The sequence below is a fragment of the Schistocerca nitens genome, chromosome 5, assembly GCF_023898315.1.
Source record: "Schistocerca nitens isolate TAMUIC-IGC-003100 chromosome 5, iqSchNite1.1, whole genome shotgun sequence".
NCBI classification, from domain to species: domain Eukaryota; kingdom Metazoa; phylum Arthropoda; class Insecta; order Orthoptera; family Acrididae; genus Schistocerca; species Schistocerca nitens.
The window spans coordinates 571487160-571506773 of NC_064618.1; the positions used below are offsets into that span (position 1 = coordinate 571487160).

At 41.5% G+C, this 19614-nt stretch overlaps 1 protein-coding gene across 1 annotated transcript in view; it reads left to right on the forward strand.

The window, feature by feature from the left end:
• LOC126260160 (UDP-glycosyltransferase UGT5-like) overlaps nucleotides 1-11432 on the forward strand; it is a 114281-nt gene extending 102849 nt beyond the window's left edge. Inside the window, exon 5 of the mRNA XM_049957424.1 lies at nucleotides 6554-11432. Within this exon, the coding sequence (XP_049813381.1) occupies nucleotides 6554-6866 (313 nt within the window). The 3' untranslated portion in view covers nucleotides 6867-11432. The remainder of the gene's footprint in view (nucleotides 1-6553) is intronic.
• Nucleotides 11433-19614: the final 8182 nt, after the last annotated feature.

Sequence of the window (19614 nt, forward strand, 5' to 3'; positions counted from 1 at the left end):
CGGTCGCACTTCTCGACAGCAACGTCCTGAATTTGCTGTTCGGTTTCTGGTGCGGATCGAAATTGACATGTGACCAGGCAATGTTCTGTGGAGTGACGAAGCACGTTTTACGCTATAGGGTGCGGAGAATACATACAACTGCCGAATTTTTGTGGTACTGTTAGGCTGCTTGTTGTGCTCTAAGAGCCATTGCACCTGCCATGTGTGACTATGTGATGTTCACCTGTATTCTCTGTCTGTTCTTCTCTGAAGAGAATGGATCCAGAAGGCCTGTCAGGCATAATGTGACCTCTGTACGTTATCGAGACGTACTTGTACAGTATGTAAGTCCTGCTTTCGAAGAGTGGCGTTGTGTAGAAACCATTATTTGCATGTAAGATGGGGCAACACCTCATGTCTCTCACAAAGTAAAAGATCTGCTTAATGCAAACTTCCGCGAACATCTTACCTCCAAAGGGTTTCCAGATGCTTGGACTGCCAGATCGCCTGATCTCAATCAAAAAAAAAGAAAAAAATGGTTCAAATGGCTCTGAGCACTATGGGACTCAACTGCTGAGGTCATTAGTCCCCTAGAACTTAGAACTAGTTAAACCTAACTAACCTAAGGACATCACAAACATCCATGCCCGAGGCAGGATTCGAACCTGCGACCGTAGCGGTCTTGCGGTTCCAGACTGCAGCGCCTTTAACCGCACGGCCACTTCGGCCGGCTGATCTCAATCCATGTGAATTTTGGCTCTGGAGATATTTAAGAGAACTCCGTTCACCAGGGATATATTCGGTCTCTACCTGATCTAAACATTTTGCTCAGATTCCACCAGAACTGTCCGCCTGCTTATCTGGGTGGTAATGTGATTGTTTCCCGTGCAGCGGGCCTGGGTTAGATTCCCGGTCGGGTTGGAGATTTCCTGCGCTCGTGGACTGGGTATTGTGTTGTCCTCATCATCATTTCATCCTCATCATCGGCGCGCAAGTCGCCCAATGTGGCGTCGGCTGAAATAAGACTTGCACTTGGCGGCAGAACTTCCCCAGACGGGGACTCCCGCCCAACTATGCCATAGGCTCATTTCATTTCCGCCAGAACTTCAGCGAGCAACTGTTGATCACGTCGTTTTATGGCTGCAGCATCTCGCTGATCTTCCCAGTGCCCATACTGAACAAACTGTTCAAGGGATGATTAACAATAAAATCAACATTATGCCTTTCTCCCTTATTTGACCTTGTCTGCTCACGTCACGTTCCTAATCCATTATATATGGAAATATTTTTATACAGATTTCTTTTATTCACTGCGCCAGACTTGCACCTGGTGGCCAAAATTGGAATTAACTTTTTTTCAGCATAAATCGGTTCTACATTAATGCACCACCATACCCACCAAGTTTCACTGCCTTGAGGTAATTACATCGCACGCTGGACCTCCGTGAGTAGCTGCACTTTAATGAGAAACACCCTACTTTGTGTCCATAATCACAAATTCAAAGATACTCCCACTAATGATCAGAAACAACAACACCCTTATGGAGACGCTGGAGAGCTCAAATCTTGTCAAGCATTGAATGTCTACAGTATTACTATTGTATAGTAGCTTGAATTTATCAACAATGGATACAAAGTCAAATATGTTAAATCCGATGTTAAAAATCTAGACTCAACCCCTTCCACAATGCAGAATCATTGGAAATGGCGCGTTTCGAAGGATCGAGCCATTAGCATTATAATTTATAGTCATATTATTGCCATTCAGTGCGTGACAAGATTTGAACTCCTGTGCATCTCTGTAGGGATATGTATTATCTTTGATCATTCAGGAGAGTGTGTCTGGTTGCTTGATTGTGCACACAAAGTACGCAGTCGAAGTACTCATACTTCATGTTTGTGTTCGTCTGCGTTTCTTCTGGAAGATAAGGACCGTGCACCCGAATAGGTGTCGCTATGAAAGTGCCTTTGTTCGCGGACTACATACGCAGAGTTATTTTATTTTACCTTCTGTCAGAATGATGTTGAAGTATGTCAAAGGAAGCAACGGCTACAAGGGAAGTGAACACGAATTTTTAATATTTTTATTTACATTTTATTCCTTTTATAAGCTTCATTCTGATGATGAAGGCTTGCTGCTTCGAAACGCATCTATTCTAGTGCTTTTGCGTTGTGAAATGTATTTGAGCCTATAATTTAACTTGTTGTTGTTGTTGTTGTGGTTTTCAGTCCTGAGACTGGTTTGATGCAGCTCTCCATGCTACTCTATCCTGTACAAGCTTCTTCATCTCCCAGTACCTACTGCAACCTACATCCTTCTGAATCTGCTTAGTTTATTCATCTCTTGGTCTCCCCATACGATTTTTACCCTCCACGATGCTCTCCAATACTAAATTGGTGATCCCTTGATGCCTCAGAACATGTCCTACCAACCGATCAGTTGTGCCACAAACTTCTCTTCTCCCCAATCCTATTCAATACTTCCTCATTAGTTATGTGATCTACCCATCTAATCTTCAGCATTCTTCTGTAGCACCACATTTCGAAAGCTTCTATTCTCTCCTCGTCCAAACTATTTACCGTCCATGTTTCACTTCCATACATGGCTACACTCCATACAAATACTTTCAGAAATGACTTCCTGACACTTAAATCTATACTCGATGTTAACAAATTTCTCTTCTTCAGAAACGCTTTCCTTGCCATTGCCAGTCTACATTTTACATCCTCTCTACTTCGACCATCATCAGTTATTTTGCTCCCCAAATAACAAAACTCCTTTACTACTTTAAGTGTCTCATTTCCTAATCTAATTCCCTCAGCATTCCATTAGCCTCGTTTTGCTTTTGTTGATGTTCATCTTATATCCTCCCTTCAAGACACCATCCATTCCATTCAACTGCTCTTCCAAGTCCTTTGCTGTCTCTGACAGAATTACAATGTCATCGGCGAACCTCAAAGTTTTTATTTCTTCTCCATGGATTTTAATGCCTACTCCGAATTTTTCTTTTGTTTCCTTTACTGCTTGCTCAATATACAGATTGAATAACATCGGGGAGAGGCTACAACCCTGTCTTACTCCCTTCCCAACCGCAGCTTCCTTTTCATGTCCCTCGACTCTTATAACTGCCATCTGGTTTCTGTACAAATTGTAAATAGCCTTTTGCTCCCTGTATTTTACCCCTGCCACCTTTAGAATTTGAAAGAGAGTATTCCAGTCAACATTGTCAAAAGCTTTCTCTGAGTCTACAAATGCTAGAAACGTAGGTTTGCCTTTCCTTAATCTTTCTTCTAAGATAAGGCGTAAGGTCAGTATTGCCTCACGTGTTCCAGTATTTCTACGGAATCCAAACTGATCTTCCCCGAGGCCGGCTTCTACTAGTTTTTCCATTCGTCTGTAAAGAATTCGTGTTAGTATTTTGCAGCTGTGGCTTATTAAACTGATTGTCCGGTAATTTTCACATCTGTCAACACCTGCTTTCTTTGGGATTGGAATAATTATATTCTTCTTGAAGTCTGAGGGTATTTCGCCTGTTTCATATATCTTGCTCACCAGGTGGTAGAGTTTTGTCATGACTGGCTCTCCCAAGGCCGTCAGTAGTTCCAATGGAATGTTGTCTACTCCGGGGGCCTTGTTTCGACTCAGGTCTTTCAGTGCTCTGTCAAACTCTTCACGCAGTATCGTATCTCCCATTTCATCTTCATCTACATCCTCTTCCATTTCCATAATATTGTCCTCAAGTACATCGCCCTTGTATAGACCCTCTATATACTCCTTCCACCTTTCTGCTTTCCCTTCTTTGCTTAGAACTGGGTTTCCATCTGAGCTCTTGATGTTCATACAAGTGGTTCTCTTATCTCCAAAGGTCTCTTTAATTTTCCTGTAGGCAGTATCTATCTTACCCCTAGTGAGAAAAGCCTCTACATCCTTACATTTGTGCTCTAGCCATCCCTGCTTAGCCATTTTGCACTTCCTGTCGATCTCATTTTTGAGATGTTTCTATTCCTTTTTGCCTGCTTCATTTACTGCATTTTTATATTTTCTCCTTTCATCAATTAAATTCAATATTTCTTCTGTTACCCAAGGATTTCTACTAGCCCTCGTCTTTTTACCTATTTGATCCTCTGCTGCCTTCACTACTACATCCCTCAAAGCTACCCATTCTTCTTCTACTGTATTTCTTTCCCCCATTCCTGTCAATTGTTCCCTTATGCTCTCCCTGTAACTCTGTACAACCTCTGGTTTAGTCAGTTTATCCAGGTCCCATCTCCTTAAATTCCCACCTTTTTGCAGTTTCTTCAGTTTTAATCTACAGGTCATAACCAATAATTGTGGTCAGAGTCCACATCTGCCCCTGGAAATGTCTTACAATTTAAAACCTGGTTCCTAAATCTCTGTCTTACCATTATATAATCTATCTGATACCTTTTAGTATCTCCAGGGTTCTTCCATGTATACAACCTTCTATCATGATTCTTAAACCAAGTGATAGCTATGATTAAGTTGTGCTCTGTGCAAAATTCTACCAGGCGGCTTCCTCTTTCATTTATTAGCCCCAATCCATATTCACCTACTACGTTTCCTTCTCTCCCTTTTCCTACACTCGAATTCCAGTCACCCATGACTATTAAATTTTCGTCTCCCTTCACTATCTGAATAATTTCTTTTATTTCATCATACATTTCTTCAATTTCTTCGTCATCTGCAGAGCTAGTTGGCATATAAACTTGTACTACTGTAGTAGGTGTGGGCTTCGTATCTATCTTGGCCGCAATAATGCGTTCACTATGCTGTTTGTAGTAGCTTACCCGCATTCCTATTTTCCTATTCATTATTAAACCTACTCCTGCATTACCCCTGTTTGACTTTGTGTTGATAACCCTGTAGGCACCTGACCAGAAGTCTTGTTCCTCCTGCCACCGAACTTCACTAATTCCCACTATATCTAACTTTAACCTATCCATTTCCCTTTTTAAATTTTCTAACCTACCTGCCCGATTAAGGGATCTGACATTCCACGCTCCGATCCGTAGAACGCCAGTTTTCTTTCTCCTGATAACGACATCCTCTTGAGTAGTCCCCGCCCGGAGATCCGAATGGGGGACTATTTTACCTCCGGAATATTTTACCCAAGAGGACGCCATAATCATTTAATCTTACAGTAAAGCTGCATGCCCTCGGGAAAAATTACGGCCGTAGTTTCCCCTTGCTTTCAGCCGTTCGCAGTACCAGCACAGCAAGGCCGTTTTGGTTATTGTTACAAGGCCAGATCAGTCAATCATCCAGACTGTTGCCCTTGCAACTACTGAAAAGGCTGCTGCCCCTCTTCAGGAACACTCGTTTGTCTGGCCTCTCAACAGATACCCCTCCGTTGTGGTTGTACCTACTGTACGGCTATCTGTATCGCTGAGGCACGCAAGCCTCCCCACCAACGGCAAGGTCCATGGTTCATAATTTAACTTAATTTTAATAAACGAATGCGCTGCGCTATATTTCCATCTAGTAGTTTGGGGCTATTTTAATGGAACAGAGGGGAGTGAAGTTTGCAACTTCATTGAGCTCTCTGAAATCACATTTTTCATTCATTCCCTTAATAACTTTAGGCTAATACTATGTTGGTACTTTAAGGAGACCACTAATATTTCTTTCTCTGATAACGCTTGTGCTCTGTCACTGTTGATTCGACATAGACGAAACTCTATACTCCAAATTTCTTTACTTCCTGTCTTCCATTCCGATACTGTGAATGTCAAGATCTCGCCAATTGTTTTTCATTTCCTACATCATCAGGCCAATATTCATGGAAACACAGTTGTACAGGATCTGTATGTTAATCCTGGTGTAACGAAATAGAGATCTGACTATCAAATCGCGCTACTCTTGGTGCTCGTATAGAGCTTACAAAGGTAGAATGAAAAGTAATACCTTCACCTTCGGAACTCTGGGTCGTCATATCGATGACGCCGCAGTTTCTCTCTGAGTGACATGGCGATCAACCTGATCAGTTTTTCACCGTTTTGCATTTCAGCTCAGCAGATCCTCTCACAGGACGGATAATTCTCGTTTCGTCGCTCAAGTCAGATGTTCTGGACTCACTATCTTTAAATGTACTTGACTAACGACAGAAAATGCTCACATCAACGCAATCACCATAAACGGGGTGCATTCGCTGATGAGATTCCTTTGGGTTGACACCTTCTGCTGCCAAGCGTTCAGTGACAGCACCTTGCTTAAATGGCATTGACCGATAATCTGCACAGCGTTCCATTTAGACCAACATTGTAAAAGCACAACCGTTCATTGCTAAGGCTTGTCGAACAATCCAGTACCTGTCACTTACCAGTGCTGCCATCTGTTGCGGAGTTTCGACGGTGTAGTCATGCATTTACATTGAGCCCACATATTAGTAAAAAAAATGAAGTAATTTTTCGACATTTCCTACTCAGTTTATGCCTGTCTGAAGTATTAAAGGCGTTACAATGTAATTTTTAAATCTGTTGCTTCTTTTGAGGCCCCAAACAGTAACGATCTTGACTAAATAACTTACAACAGAAATGTGTTTAACATTGACAGGTACAAGCAGAGGATTGTGGAGCTGTCAGAGGCGTACAAGGACAGGCCCATGAGTCCCCAGGAAGCCGTCGTCTACTGGTCGGAATACGTCATCAGGCACAAGGGAGCCAGGCACCTGCGCTCTGCCGCCGTCGACCTGCAGTGGTACCAACTGCTGCTGTTGGACGTCCTGGCCATCGTACTCGTTGGCATCGCTGCAGTCGTTACCATGGTGGTTGTTCTTCTGCGGCTATTCTTGCGAAAGATTGGTCTGCTGAGAAAGGCGTCACCAGCGGAACAGCCATCTCTGAAGACCAAGAAAAAGGAGCAGTAGTGACGCTAATAGTTGTTACTACGAAAAGGATTCTGTGCGTTGGAAAAGTGGCTGCTCTGCCATGCTTTTGGAATTCAGTAACTGAAAGCGACTTGTTGACACAGAAAATGACAACGCAGTACGTCAAAAGCCAGAACTGTTATCTTTAACAGTAGTCAAGTAAATAAAATGTGCGCTGGTCCTGGCGGAGGTTCGAATCCTCCCTCTGGCAAGGTGTGTGTGTTTGTCCTTACGATAATTAGGTTAAGTAGTGTGTAAGCTTAGGGACTGATGACCTTAGCAGTTAAGTCCCATAAGATTTCACACACATCTGAACATTTTTTTAAAATATGCACAAGTTACTTTCGTAAACACAATAGCACGAGTCGTCAAAATTATCAAAAATCACAGGACACTGGATGGAATACATTCAGTGTTTTATGCTGAACCTCCTGCAACGGACTAACCATATTCCGAAATAAGAACTGTGCTGTAATCTGGGAGAAGGAAAATAAATGTCATCTATAACGTTAGTAGGAGACGGGTGTAACATCATCCCTAACTGGGATGGATAGCAAAAAGCTTGTATAATGTCAGAACTAGAGTGACAAGATTACATCGTATCCTACAGTATAGTGTCCAAACAGCTGGACTGTGCCGAATCATCAGCATCGTGTTCCTATATTCGATAACTTCTCAGGTCTGTGATGGGAAGCCACTTAATCGAGAACAGACGCAGCCTCGGATTCAGTGATGTCTATTATGTTATAACTTCACTGTGACACTTTTCTACTAGGACTGTCACGATTGTCGTTGCTGTCTTTAATCAGTGTCATGAATGGAATACTACGAGGTCTCTCTAGAGGCAAGTGGCGTTAGGTTAGGTTGCAGAATCCTGTAATACTCCAAATGGCTGTTGTGATGTGAGGTGGTTGCGGTTCTGAATGTGCATACCCCTGAATGCAAGATTAGAGTCCTCATAGTCGGAAAGCGGACCGAAGTCCCCTATGCAATGATATGAATTTACTTTGAAGGGATAATGAAACTACTTTCGCAATGGATAGCATCGTATTTATGCTGAAATTAATAAAAGGCAGGTCTACCACTAAAGTCATGACACAGCATTTTAGACACTTAACTATTAAATGAAAATTCAAGCATATACAAGATGCTGTTTATTTCCCTTAACGCGATTTACTTAGCAAAACTCTAATAGGCTAACAGTGAATGCAAGGTAAGAGACAATTATGTCTAATTGTGATTCTGATATCAGTTTGGGATCGCCAGGAAAGTTGCTAATGGTCAAACGAACAGTACATCAGAAAGTGCTGCTGAAAATATAACTGAGAAGGACAAACACCTTAAAAATGCAAAATGCATCTAGCGAATCAATCAGCTACCTGTTGTCGTTAATTGAGGAAAGTCTGGCGCCCATTGAACCACTTCACGTAGAAGCATTGCTGGCCGAAGCTCGCCAAATAAACTTCCAGAACTTGGCAGTGTGACCGAGTAAGGTGGCGCAGCGGTTAACACACTGGCTCGCATTCGCGAGGATGACGTTTCAGGCACGCATACGGCCATCAATGATTTCCCTAAATAGCTTCAGGCAAATGCCGCTATGGTTCCTTTGAAAGAGCACGGCCGATTCCTTTCCCCATCCTTCCCTAACCCGAGGTTGTGCTCCAACTCTTAATGTCTACGTTGTCTACGGGACAATAAACACTGGTCTCCTCCTTCCTCGGCAGTGTGCGTGTCGGCTGAGTGTGACTGTTAACCATGTACTGGCCCCACCTGCATGAGTGCGGCTGAGAAGCGCAGCAAGACTGTTGCTCAAGGAGCCAGAAGGCAGAGTCCCCTTTTCCTACTCCCTTAGCTCTTCTCACAAGTTTTGGAAATGCTCCAAGTCATCCAACAATGTTAGTAAATATTCTGAGCGCTGTCCAATCTCTGGCCAAGTTTACCCCAGATCTCGACTAATGCTCCAATGAAATTTTCAGATTTCGGCAGAGCATCAGCACAAGTGAGACTTTTTATTTATTTTGTGGGCGGACACATGGGCAGAAGCCCACACTGTATTCCTGAGCAACTTTTAAGGCGCTGTGCTCTGCAGTTGCCATGGAGGATTTCTAACTGCCGATTTCTTGAAGAATCCTCCAGGGCATCTCGCCTTGGCACAAGTGCTCTTAAGCTTCCTGTCGCGTTATCGGCTGGTATATTACATGGCAAGCCAGGCATGGGGAAGAATGTGGGGGTGGGGCGTCCTCAGTCCCGCACACTTAATGCAACAGGTTTATGACCGTGCCTAAGGCTGTGGGCTTGTGGCCTTCCGTCTTCAAGCTCTCTGCTAGTCTGATGGGCCGAAACAGAAATATACTGCATCTCACAATCTGAAGCGAACGTCTAAATACATTTCCTTGCTTGACATTGTGGATTCTGTATGAATTACGACGAAAACATCTTTGTTACTCATTCATTAAGTGAACAGACCTTGCTGTACTAATTAGAGCATAAAGTATGAATACAATATGTAAGATGGCGCGACATCAGTAATTAAGCTGCCTTACATGTCACAAAGTTGAGAGGTACTGGACGTTACTGCTTTCGGCAACGCACATATAATACTCTCTATTTCATAGTGGATATAGCTTCGTCACTAATTACAATACGACTAGCTTGCATTTGAGTATCTGATAGCATCCACACAATAATAATAATAATAATAATAATAATAATAATACTGCCATCTGAGGATTTTATGCACTCTTGAATAGGTGGAAAACAAATAAATTTGAATAGCAAAATGCCCTTCTGCCTGCACTTGACATACTGCTTTTGGACATGTACAGTTACGGTACTGGAAGATATATTGTCGATCAAGGAAACAAAATACAATCGAATGCTCACTCGCAAAGTCCACACGTATTTCAAAGACATAATGCAAACCAAATGGCATATAATTACTATTGCTGTTGAATAATTTCGATATATCGATATATTTCCAACAAATATCGATATACATCGGCAGCACTTTCCGCTGATAGCTCAATATATAGACATCAAAATGGCAATGTCAAGTGTCGACATTTTTATTTTATATTGTGTTTTTTCACAATTTTAGGTAAATATTTGAAGTTGTTCTTTTGAAATTGTAGCATAACATAATTTTACTTCACTCTGTGAAGGGGTCTTTCTACTTTTTGAGTATTCATCACGTCGAAACTTTCCCCCCGACTGTATGATGCAAGTATGTGTGCCACAAAAGGAGAAGTTCAGTTGCATTGGGGATGTCAGTTACCGATGTGAAGAAACAGCACATCAGATGCGTTAAAAAAAATTAACGCTACTAGTGTGTTGTTTCTTCACACCGGCATTCTTCAAAAACAGTTACTGGAAATGACGAACAAAAATCTAAGTGACAAGATTGGTCTTTACGGTGGGCGGAGATGTGTGAAGGGTGCTGGTGTAATCGGCGCTCAGTGCTACCAACAGAAACTGCAACGTTTAGAATTACCACGGAATTTTGACACTACAACTGCTAGGCCGCTAGCGTTGGCTGAAGTGAAAAAAACGGTGAAGTCGACATGAGGTGTTCCGAACAAATCCGATATGAGACGAAACCAAACGACGGATCAATCGGACACATTTTATTGTGCCAGTTACATGCAGTTACCATTGATGGCAAAGACGTTATCAATAAGTTTGAATGTGCATCGTTTTACTTTCAGTTCTTCCTCTAATTGGGCTAGGCAGGCTGCTAGAATGTTGATGTACAGCGTATCGAATTGTAAATCAATACTTAAATATACAGCTCTATTTTTCAGGTAAGTACATCGATATCTTTTCCTTCTATATATCGATATCTTTTCCGTCTGTATATCGAATTGTCGAAGGCGCATAAGATATTTTTTGAATATCGATGTATTGGATTCCCAATATTTTTAAAAATATCAATAGTCCTAGTCTGCACACACTGAACTGCATTGTACATTTTACACTTTGTAAATCATATGAAAATGATGTAACATTTCGAGAAACCCAGTAAACCTACTATAGTCTCGAACAAATGCAGAGTTCCATTTATTACATGCTGGAAAACAGTAAGTAACTTATTAAAAAATATATCATTCAAAAGAATGGTAGATGAGACACAGATCTTTCTAATGTTGAGCAATTACGTCAAAAACATTATCAGTATTTGTGTGGTGTATATCCTATCTCTCTGTAGTTTTTATTAGAGTGACTGAATTATTATTGTCAAGTGTCGTATTTATAAACAATTAAAATTTATCAGTATCTCAAAGTGATTGCGTATTTGTATAACAATGATGTGTATCGACAGTACTGTTTGAGCATACTTCCTCTTCCTCATGCTTGACAACTGTTGAATTTGTGAAATGTCAACCAGGGGATGTCGTCGTTCTTGAGCACTTTGTGACTTATTGAGTGCACTGATTATCTGGGTTTACAGAATCCAGAAGCTATGTTGTTCATATCTGTATGTATTTAACACAATTACTGTATATTTAAAATACATAAAAATGCACCATTAGCACAAAAGACACACACACACACACACAAGTTAAATCACACTTGGTCTCGACAGACTCCAGAAATACTGTATTTTCTTTTTGTGTGAAACGAAGGGAGTACTGTATCTTACAGCAAGGATCATTGACTGCCACAGGATTACATCACAAAACAACCCTATTGTGGAGCTGTGAGTCAACTCATCAGAAAACATGAAAGTGTACAGTTCTTTTTCTTTTCTTCTTTTGTTTGTTTGTATAACACGACTTGCACTTACTGGAACATAGTTAAGCATGAGATTGAGTAAACAAGTCAGACGAATGAAAAAAATTGCTTTAAAGGTAGATAATAAATTAATCACAGGTTATGCGTTTAATAATTGCCTGTCAGAAACAGTCAAGGTACATCTGAAACTTTTTAGAATGTATAGCTTACAGTGTTGATTCTTTCATATCTCACGAAGCAATGATTTTAATTTCATCTATTTTCTTATAAGTATTTTTCACTATTAAAGGAACATAATGTTTCATACCTGAATTTAGTATATGAGACGTTATTTATACAATCAATCTCCTGGTAGCGTAATTTCACCCATATATAAAATTGTGTGTGCTAGTGTCACGCGTCTTGAAGGAAATAAGATGAAACAACAAAGGTGAACAACTTTACTGTAACTCTGTTGGAAATATATTCAGAACATTTTGAGAGCGTAATGTACACCCGAATTTTTAAACGTTGTGAACGAAGGTCATTCTGAAAATTAGCTTGCTTCCGAGAAAAGAAAGTATTGGCTCTCATTTTAATTGACATTTCAGCTTGCCCTGCTGATAATGTGGGCCCACTGGTCCGCAAGTCTCGCTACACACATCCCTAAACTGATGCAGGTATGGAGTTGAAATGGTAGCTCTATTGCACGATGTTTTCTGGGTTCGTTTGAATGTAAACCGATGAATGGAACGTTTCCGACAGGTTTCTGGCAACTGTTTCCACGTAGCGAAGCAAAAGGTTGTCAATGCTCTAATTGATACGGGCGGAAGCGAAACTTTTTGGATATGAAGAACATTCATTACAGTAGTCACGAATATTTAAACCCCATTTCTATCACAGATCATGCACCAGTCAATCTGAAAGAGAAAAGGAGTTAAAAATAGTGAAAAATACAGTGACTTGCGGAAACTGTTGCTGCACTGCTGGTAAACCTTTCCGGACGTAAGCCCGTGGTCCACGAAACTCTTCTGTTCCTGACTATTCGTCCAGAGCTTTGTTGGATATCTTCAGAGGCGTTGCTCCTCCGTTGACGATTGCGGAAAGTCGCGAAGACTCAACGGAGCAACGCCTCTGAAGATGTTCACCGCAGATCTGGACGAAACGTTAGGAACAGAAGATTTTGGTGAACCACGACCTTATACCCCGAAAGGTTTACCAGCAGAAGCTTCATCCGGTCATGAAGGCCATCATTCTGTTGCTGCAGTTATTGCTGTTGGTGATCTTTGGTGCAAGATGACAGACACATGTATCTGGTAGCACAAGCTACACTGCTTTCGGTGGTTGATGTAGAATCACTTGTTTTTGATGCACCGAGCTGACGAGAGGCAAATCATTGTTCCACTTTGTTTACACCAAACATGGAGATCGGTCATCCTTTTTGGCACTGAATAATTAATATTCTTATCTGTATCTTTGTTCACCCGTCCCAAAGCATCTTCACGAGTTATATCAAAGAGATAGTCCACAATTTCCATAAAATTGTGTATATACATTGTAATTTTAATGTAATAGTTCTGTAATTTTTTCCAATCACTGTAGAGCTGGAATGAATTATCAAAGCCATTGTCAGTTCTTCTAGCACAAATTACTGCGCCTGTACCAAAAAATTCCACTTAAAAAACTACTAATGCTTTTCTTTTCTTTGTTGTACGCTTTCCGACTCTTAAAATGTCGAAGAAAAAGTTAAAGGCTTCCTCGTTTGAGGGTAATGTGGCTCTAGTGATTTGATAGGAAACGCTCGCAGGAGGGACTGAAAATGTGTTCTTCATTTGTAATAAATTACCGAAAGAAGATGATGCAGTTTTATAAGTCTAGGAAAAACGTATCTCTGAATTCCCTTCCTACTACCTGCATAATCGTATATGTTTATCTAACAATATTTAAGAAAAAATGCTGAAGATTAGATGGGTAGATCACATAACTAATGAGGAGGTATTGAATAGAATTGGGGAGAAGAGGAGTTTGTGGCACAATTTGACAAGAAGAAGGGACCGGTTGCTAGGACATGTTCTGAGGCATCAAAGGATCAAAAATTTAGCATTGGAAGGCAGCGTGGAGGGTAAAAGTCGTAGAGGAAGACCCAGAGATGGATACGCTAAGCAGATTCAGAAGGATGTAGGTTGCAGTAAGTACTGGTAGATGAAGAAGCTTGCACAGGATAGAGTAGCATGGAGAGCTGCATCAAACCAGTCTCAGGACTGAAGACCACAACAACAACAACAACAATTTATGAAAAACCGCTTAAAAATTCATATGGAAGACATTTGGAATATTTCATGTTAACTTAGCAATATTAACTCCTAAGCTACTGTAAATAAAGATCACAAGTTAGTTAAATTAATGAAACCTCAAGTTAATTTCTACAACCAGTGTCTGCAAGCTATTGTTAATAAAATACGTGAGAAAACATTATCAAAAAATGATCTCCAGAACAAAAACATCAGAACTGCATGGTCGTTGTGCGTCTCATTGCTGTTCTTTGATTGAGTCAGTATTTTACGCAGTGGATTTTTGTTAATAGGAACAAGATAAAGGTGTGGAAGGAGCTTCCAGAAAGCGCGATTGTGCCAAGTAAATAAACACTTTCAAATTTTCTGTCAATCACATATATTTTCTCCAAGAAGATACCTCCTGGTTTACACCACGATGAAACGGAAATTCGGAAAGTATGTATTGGATTATACGGCATACGTTGACGCAGATAAAAACTCAGAAAATGATTTAGTAATGTTAGAGAGTAGGTTGAAATTTAAGGGAAGACAAAGGAACAGTGCTTCAGCACTGAGGAATGATGGTGTGTGAATTTCTGTGGCATTGTAGATGCTGCGATGATGAATATTACAGTAGGTAGTTTACTAGAGCGGGAATGGACATACCTACCACGAATAATTACAGACTCTGGGCAGACAATAGTTGGTAACATAGAGGTAAGGGTAGATAAGTGAAAAAATATTTCAACCGATTGGTGACAGAAGGATTTAGTAAATTGTTCAACGAATCCCAGAAACATGTATAAGTGGTATGGGGAAATGCAGGAAGCAAACAATGTGTACAAGAACAAAGAGAAAACAAAATGGTTCAAATGGCTCTGAGCACTATGGGACTTAACATCTATGGCCATCAGTCCCCTAGAACTTAAGAACTACTTAAACCTAACTAACCTAAGGACATCACACAACACCCAGCCATCACGAGGCAGAGAAAATCCCTGACCCCGCCGGGAATCGAACCCGGGAACCCGAGCGTGGGAAGCGAGAACGCTACCGCACGACCACGAGATGCGGGCAAAAGGAGAAAACAGTAAAGACCGAAAGACGAAGAGGGATGTGCTCGGATTGAAATGCGTGTAAGGCTGGGATGTAGTCTTTCTCCTCTGCTTTTGAACCTGCATATTGAAGAAGCAGTGAAAGAAATAAAAGAAACGTACGGGAAGTGAGATTAACATTCGGAGTAAAGGGTTTCGATGATGTAATTTGTTGAAGACTTTACTATTGTTGCGTTCGAAGCATTCCGTGATAGGGAGACGCTTTCTTCTGCTAAAGGCCTTGTCTTAAGAGAGCTTAGAGGTGTTAGTTCAGGACACCTTTTTGCCATTGGAGTGAGAAATTACATTTGAAGGTGGAAGAATCAGCTGTGGTAAACGGCATAAGCATGCAGGAGGCAATGGAAGGCTCTGTAATAAAGACACACAAAGTGTATCCAGAGGACAAGCTGTCTTCCACAAATGATCTCATGATGCTCATTCCTTCTGTAGAGACAGAGGCTGCCGTGAAGATTGTTATCAGGAGGAACGTTTTACGGAAACTGGAGAATGAGAAAGAGAGATAAGCATGATAAATATAAAATTGGTGGGGATATGTGAATTGAAATGAGTATGACATATTGCTGGCCAGATTGTTAAAGAGTAATAACAACAATATCAGTAATGACGTACCAGACGTTGGCATCACAATGAAACAGAAAGGCGGCTAACAGCGTGCGTTATAACACAGTAACGGAATTATTCTTCCGACCATGAGTACAGGTCAGTATAAACCACCATTGTACTGAAACTTCCTGGCAGATTAAAACTGTGTGCCCGGCCGAGACTCGAGGTCGGGACCTTTGCCTTTCGCGGGCAAGTGCTCTACCATCTGAACTACCGAAGCACGACTCACGCCCGGTCCTCACAGCTTTACTTCTGCCAGTATCTCGCCTCCTACCTTCCAAAGGCAAAGGTCCCGAGTTCGAGTCTCGGCCGGGCACACAGTTTTAATCTGCCAGGAAGTTTCATATCAGCGCACATTCCGCTGCAGAGTGAAAATCTCATTCTGGAACCATTGTACTGGTTTACATGTCCATGTCAGAGATTGATGATGATTAACTAGAGAGAATGTATGAGGAAGTAGAGAAAGTGATACAATACTTGAAGGGATATGAAACTATAACGGTCTTAAGAAACCGGAACGCTACTACTGGAGAGGGAAGTGAAGGCAGAGATACTGAAGAGTATGGGCTTTGTAGCGAACACCCTCTTTCAAAATCATAAGACAAGAAGTTGTATTTGAAAAAGTCTACGAGACGCTAGAGTATCATGGTCAGACAAAGATCTAGAAATCCAACGATGGACTGAAAAGTATATCTGGCTGCGGGGATAGAATCAAACCATAACCTAGTAGTGATGAACAAGAGGCTGAGATTGATGAGAATAAAAAGTATACGAAGAAATTGTTTACTGAAAACTTGGGCCAAAACGAGACGTAAGTTGAAGTTCTCTGACGGAGAGATGTAAGTGAAAGCGTAGAGAGCATTTCATAAGAAAAGGAAGGAAATAATTAAAGCAGAACACGATACCGCAGGTATGATCGAAGACTCGGTCGGTGATTCAGGAAATACATTTGTCTAGGTAAAATATGTAAGTGACTAACATTGCAAGATCACAGATTAATGTAAGTGCGAGATAAGCCGTTGGAAATGTGAAAAACTGGTACGTTAATAGCCAGTGAAACCGCCAGAACATTGTATGGAAGCATGCGAAAGTGCATGCATTGTGTTTTACAGTTGGCGCATGTCAGTTTGTGGGATGGAGTTTCATGCCTGTTGCACTTGGTTGGTCTATACAGGGACGATTAACGCTGTTAGTGGATGACGCTGGAGTTATCGTCCGATGATGTCCTGTATGTACTCAATTAGCGACAGATCTGGTGACAGAGGAGGCCAAGGGAATATGTCGACGTCATATAGAGCATGTTGGGTTACAACAACGGAATTTGGGCTAGTGTTATCCTGCTGGAAAACACGCCTCGGAACACTGTTCATGAATGGCAGAACAACATGTCGAGTCACCAAACTGACGCACAATTTTGCAGTCAGGTGCGTAGGATAAACACGAGAGTGCTCCTGCTGTCATTATGAAATCGCACCACAGACCATAACTCCAGATGAGGGATCCAGTGTTTTTAGCACGCAGGCAGATCGGTTGCAGAACCCAACTGGCCTCCTTCTAAACGACACATGGCCATCACTGGCACCGAGGCAGAATCAACTTGCATCAGAAAACACAACAGACCTTCACCCTGCTCTCCAATGACCTTTCACTTGACACCACCGAAGTCGCAAATGCATTGGTTTGGGGTCAGTGGAATGCATGCGACAGGGCGTTTGGCTCGGAGCAGCCCTTGAAATAACCGATTTGTTACAATTCGTTGTGTCTCTGTCGTGTCAACTGCTCAAATTTGTGCTGCAGAAGCAGTGCAATACGCCAGAGCCATACGTCAAAGGTACATCCAGCTGCTCGTAGCCCTGTTACAGACGTTGTTCAAACTCAATGAGGTGTTGATAATGACCTCTTTGTCCCGTTAAAGGCACTCTAACTAACATCAACTCACCACGTCCAACCTCAAGGGTAACTAACTCTCACAACTGTTACAGCGTGTATTTAAAGCCAACCTGATTTGCATCGTCATGGTGGCGCTATTAGCGCCACTCTTATGCTACTGGCTCAAAATTTGGAGAGACTTCATCTTAGCTCCTTCTTGGTGTTGCAATTTTTTTCCCGTCAGTATATACTGAATGGCATTGATTGTAGGATAAAGTCGACTCGATGTGTAAGATGAAAAATGAAACTTCGGAGAAGTAAAATGTAAAAGCATTAACGTACGAGGTGCAGATGGAAAACCTCTAATAATTGCAGAAGAAAGGGCAGACAGACGGCAGAGAGTGCACCGAAAATTGGTGCAATGCAGAGGAAGTGTCCTCTAGTGTGATAAAAGAAGAGGGTTACGTTGATTTGGAAGACGCAGATAATCCAGTAATTTACGTGAATTAATGTGAAACGTCTGTGAGAGCAGTGACTCATCATCAGATATCCAGAAAAGGATTAATATCACATTAACAAATAACACAAGTGCAGATAAATATGAAAAGTACCGGACGATTAGTGTGAAAAATCACGCTAGTAAACTGATAACGAGCTCCTCGTCCAGGCCTTAAAGGCCCAAGGGATGTTGACCGACCACCATGTCATCCTTTGCCTTGCGGCGTAACTCGGCAAGCAGGGGCATGTGAGCAGCACATCGCTCTCCCGGCCGTCTTGCCAACTTTCCACACCGTGCAATTGCTGGTTTTAATTCAAGTCCTCCCACCAATCTTCATGTAGCAGACTTTCAGGCTGACCACTTACCCTCAGAGGCGGACATGGACCTGACGAACAGAAACATAAATGTGAAGATGTACTGGAGGTCGATCCGTAGTTGGCTTCAAGAAACGGAAAGTTACCGGAGAAACAATTCTGATATTTCGCTTGTTAATGGGGCGAAGATCATTCCTACAATTTGTGGAGCCAGAGTAAGCCTGCGACAGTGTAAGGTGGAATACTATGTTCACAATCCTTAAAGCATTGTGGTTAATTTACAGAGACAGATTAATAATCTACAGCACCTACAAAACCCAAGTCGGAGGAATAAAAGCGGAAGATCAATAAAGAAAAGTTCGTGTTAAGCATAGTGTAAGACAAAACAATAAGGAAAATTAAAGAAAATTTCGTACAAGTATAAAAGTTCATGGGAAACAGATGTCAACGCTGGAGTTCGCGGATGAAATTGCCCTTCTGGCTAAATGTAACGGACAACATATACAGTTGTAATATGGATTAAGAGTAAACAGAGCAAAGGCGGGGGTGATGAAGGGTAGTAAAAGAGAAAAACGAATTATTTAACATCAAATTCGGAAACGACGGAGTAGTGTAAGAATTTAAAGAATTTTCCTATCCAGGAAACAAGATTAAGACAGGCGGGCCAAAAAAAAGGAAGATATCAGAAGCAGTCTGGTACGAAGGAAGAAAGATTTCTTCAATGTAAAAACTACGCTGCTATCAGATATTGACTTATGGATGAATGGAAGAGACTGAAAGTTTACTTCTGAAGCATGCCCAGGCATGGAAATGACCCGTGGACCATTAACAACTGGCGAAAGAAGAAGCTAGAACCGTTTGAGATATGATTCCCTCGAAGAATCTCAAAAACTGTATGGTCATACAATGAAAGAAAGAAGAAGTACTAAGAAGAAGAGATGAGAATGGGAGTGTATGAGAAACATTTATCAGAAGAAGGGACACGTTGGCAGGGCGTCAATATGGCGTCAAGGAATAATCAAATGGCGCTGAAGGAGCAGTAGGTGGGGGGGGGGGGGGGGGTAAGGAATGGTAGAAGCAGATCAAGATTAGAAAATGCAAAACTGATAGGATGTTGAGTTCCATGGTGACGAGCGATGAAAAGATTAACGCAGGTAGGGAGGGATGGACGACAGCAACAATTCAGTCGAAAGTAACTAATTAAGAAAATAAAACTGCTTTTCGTTATAAAAGTGAGCAAGCATTACAGGAATTGTTGAATGCAACCAACAGTCTGCAGAGGACAGTACGCTATCAGATTAAGTGTCTGGACACCTATCAATGGATTTAATATAGGGTGTGTCTCCCCTTCGCCTATATGACTGC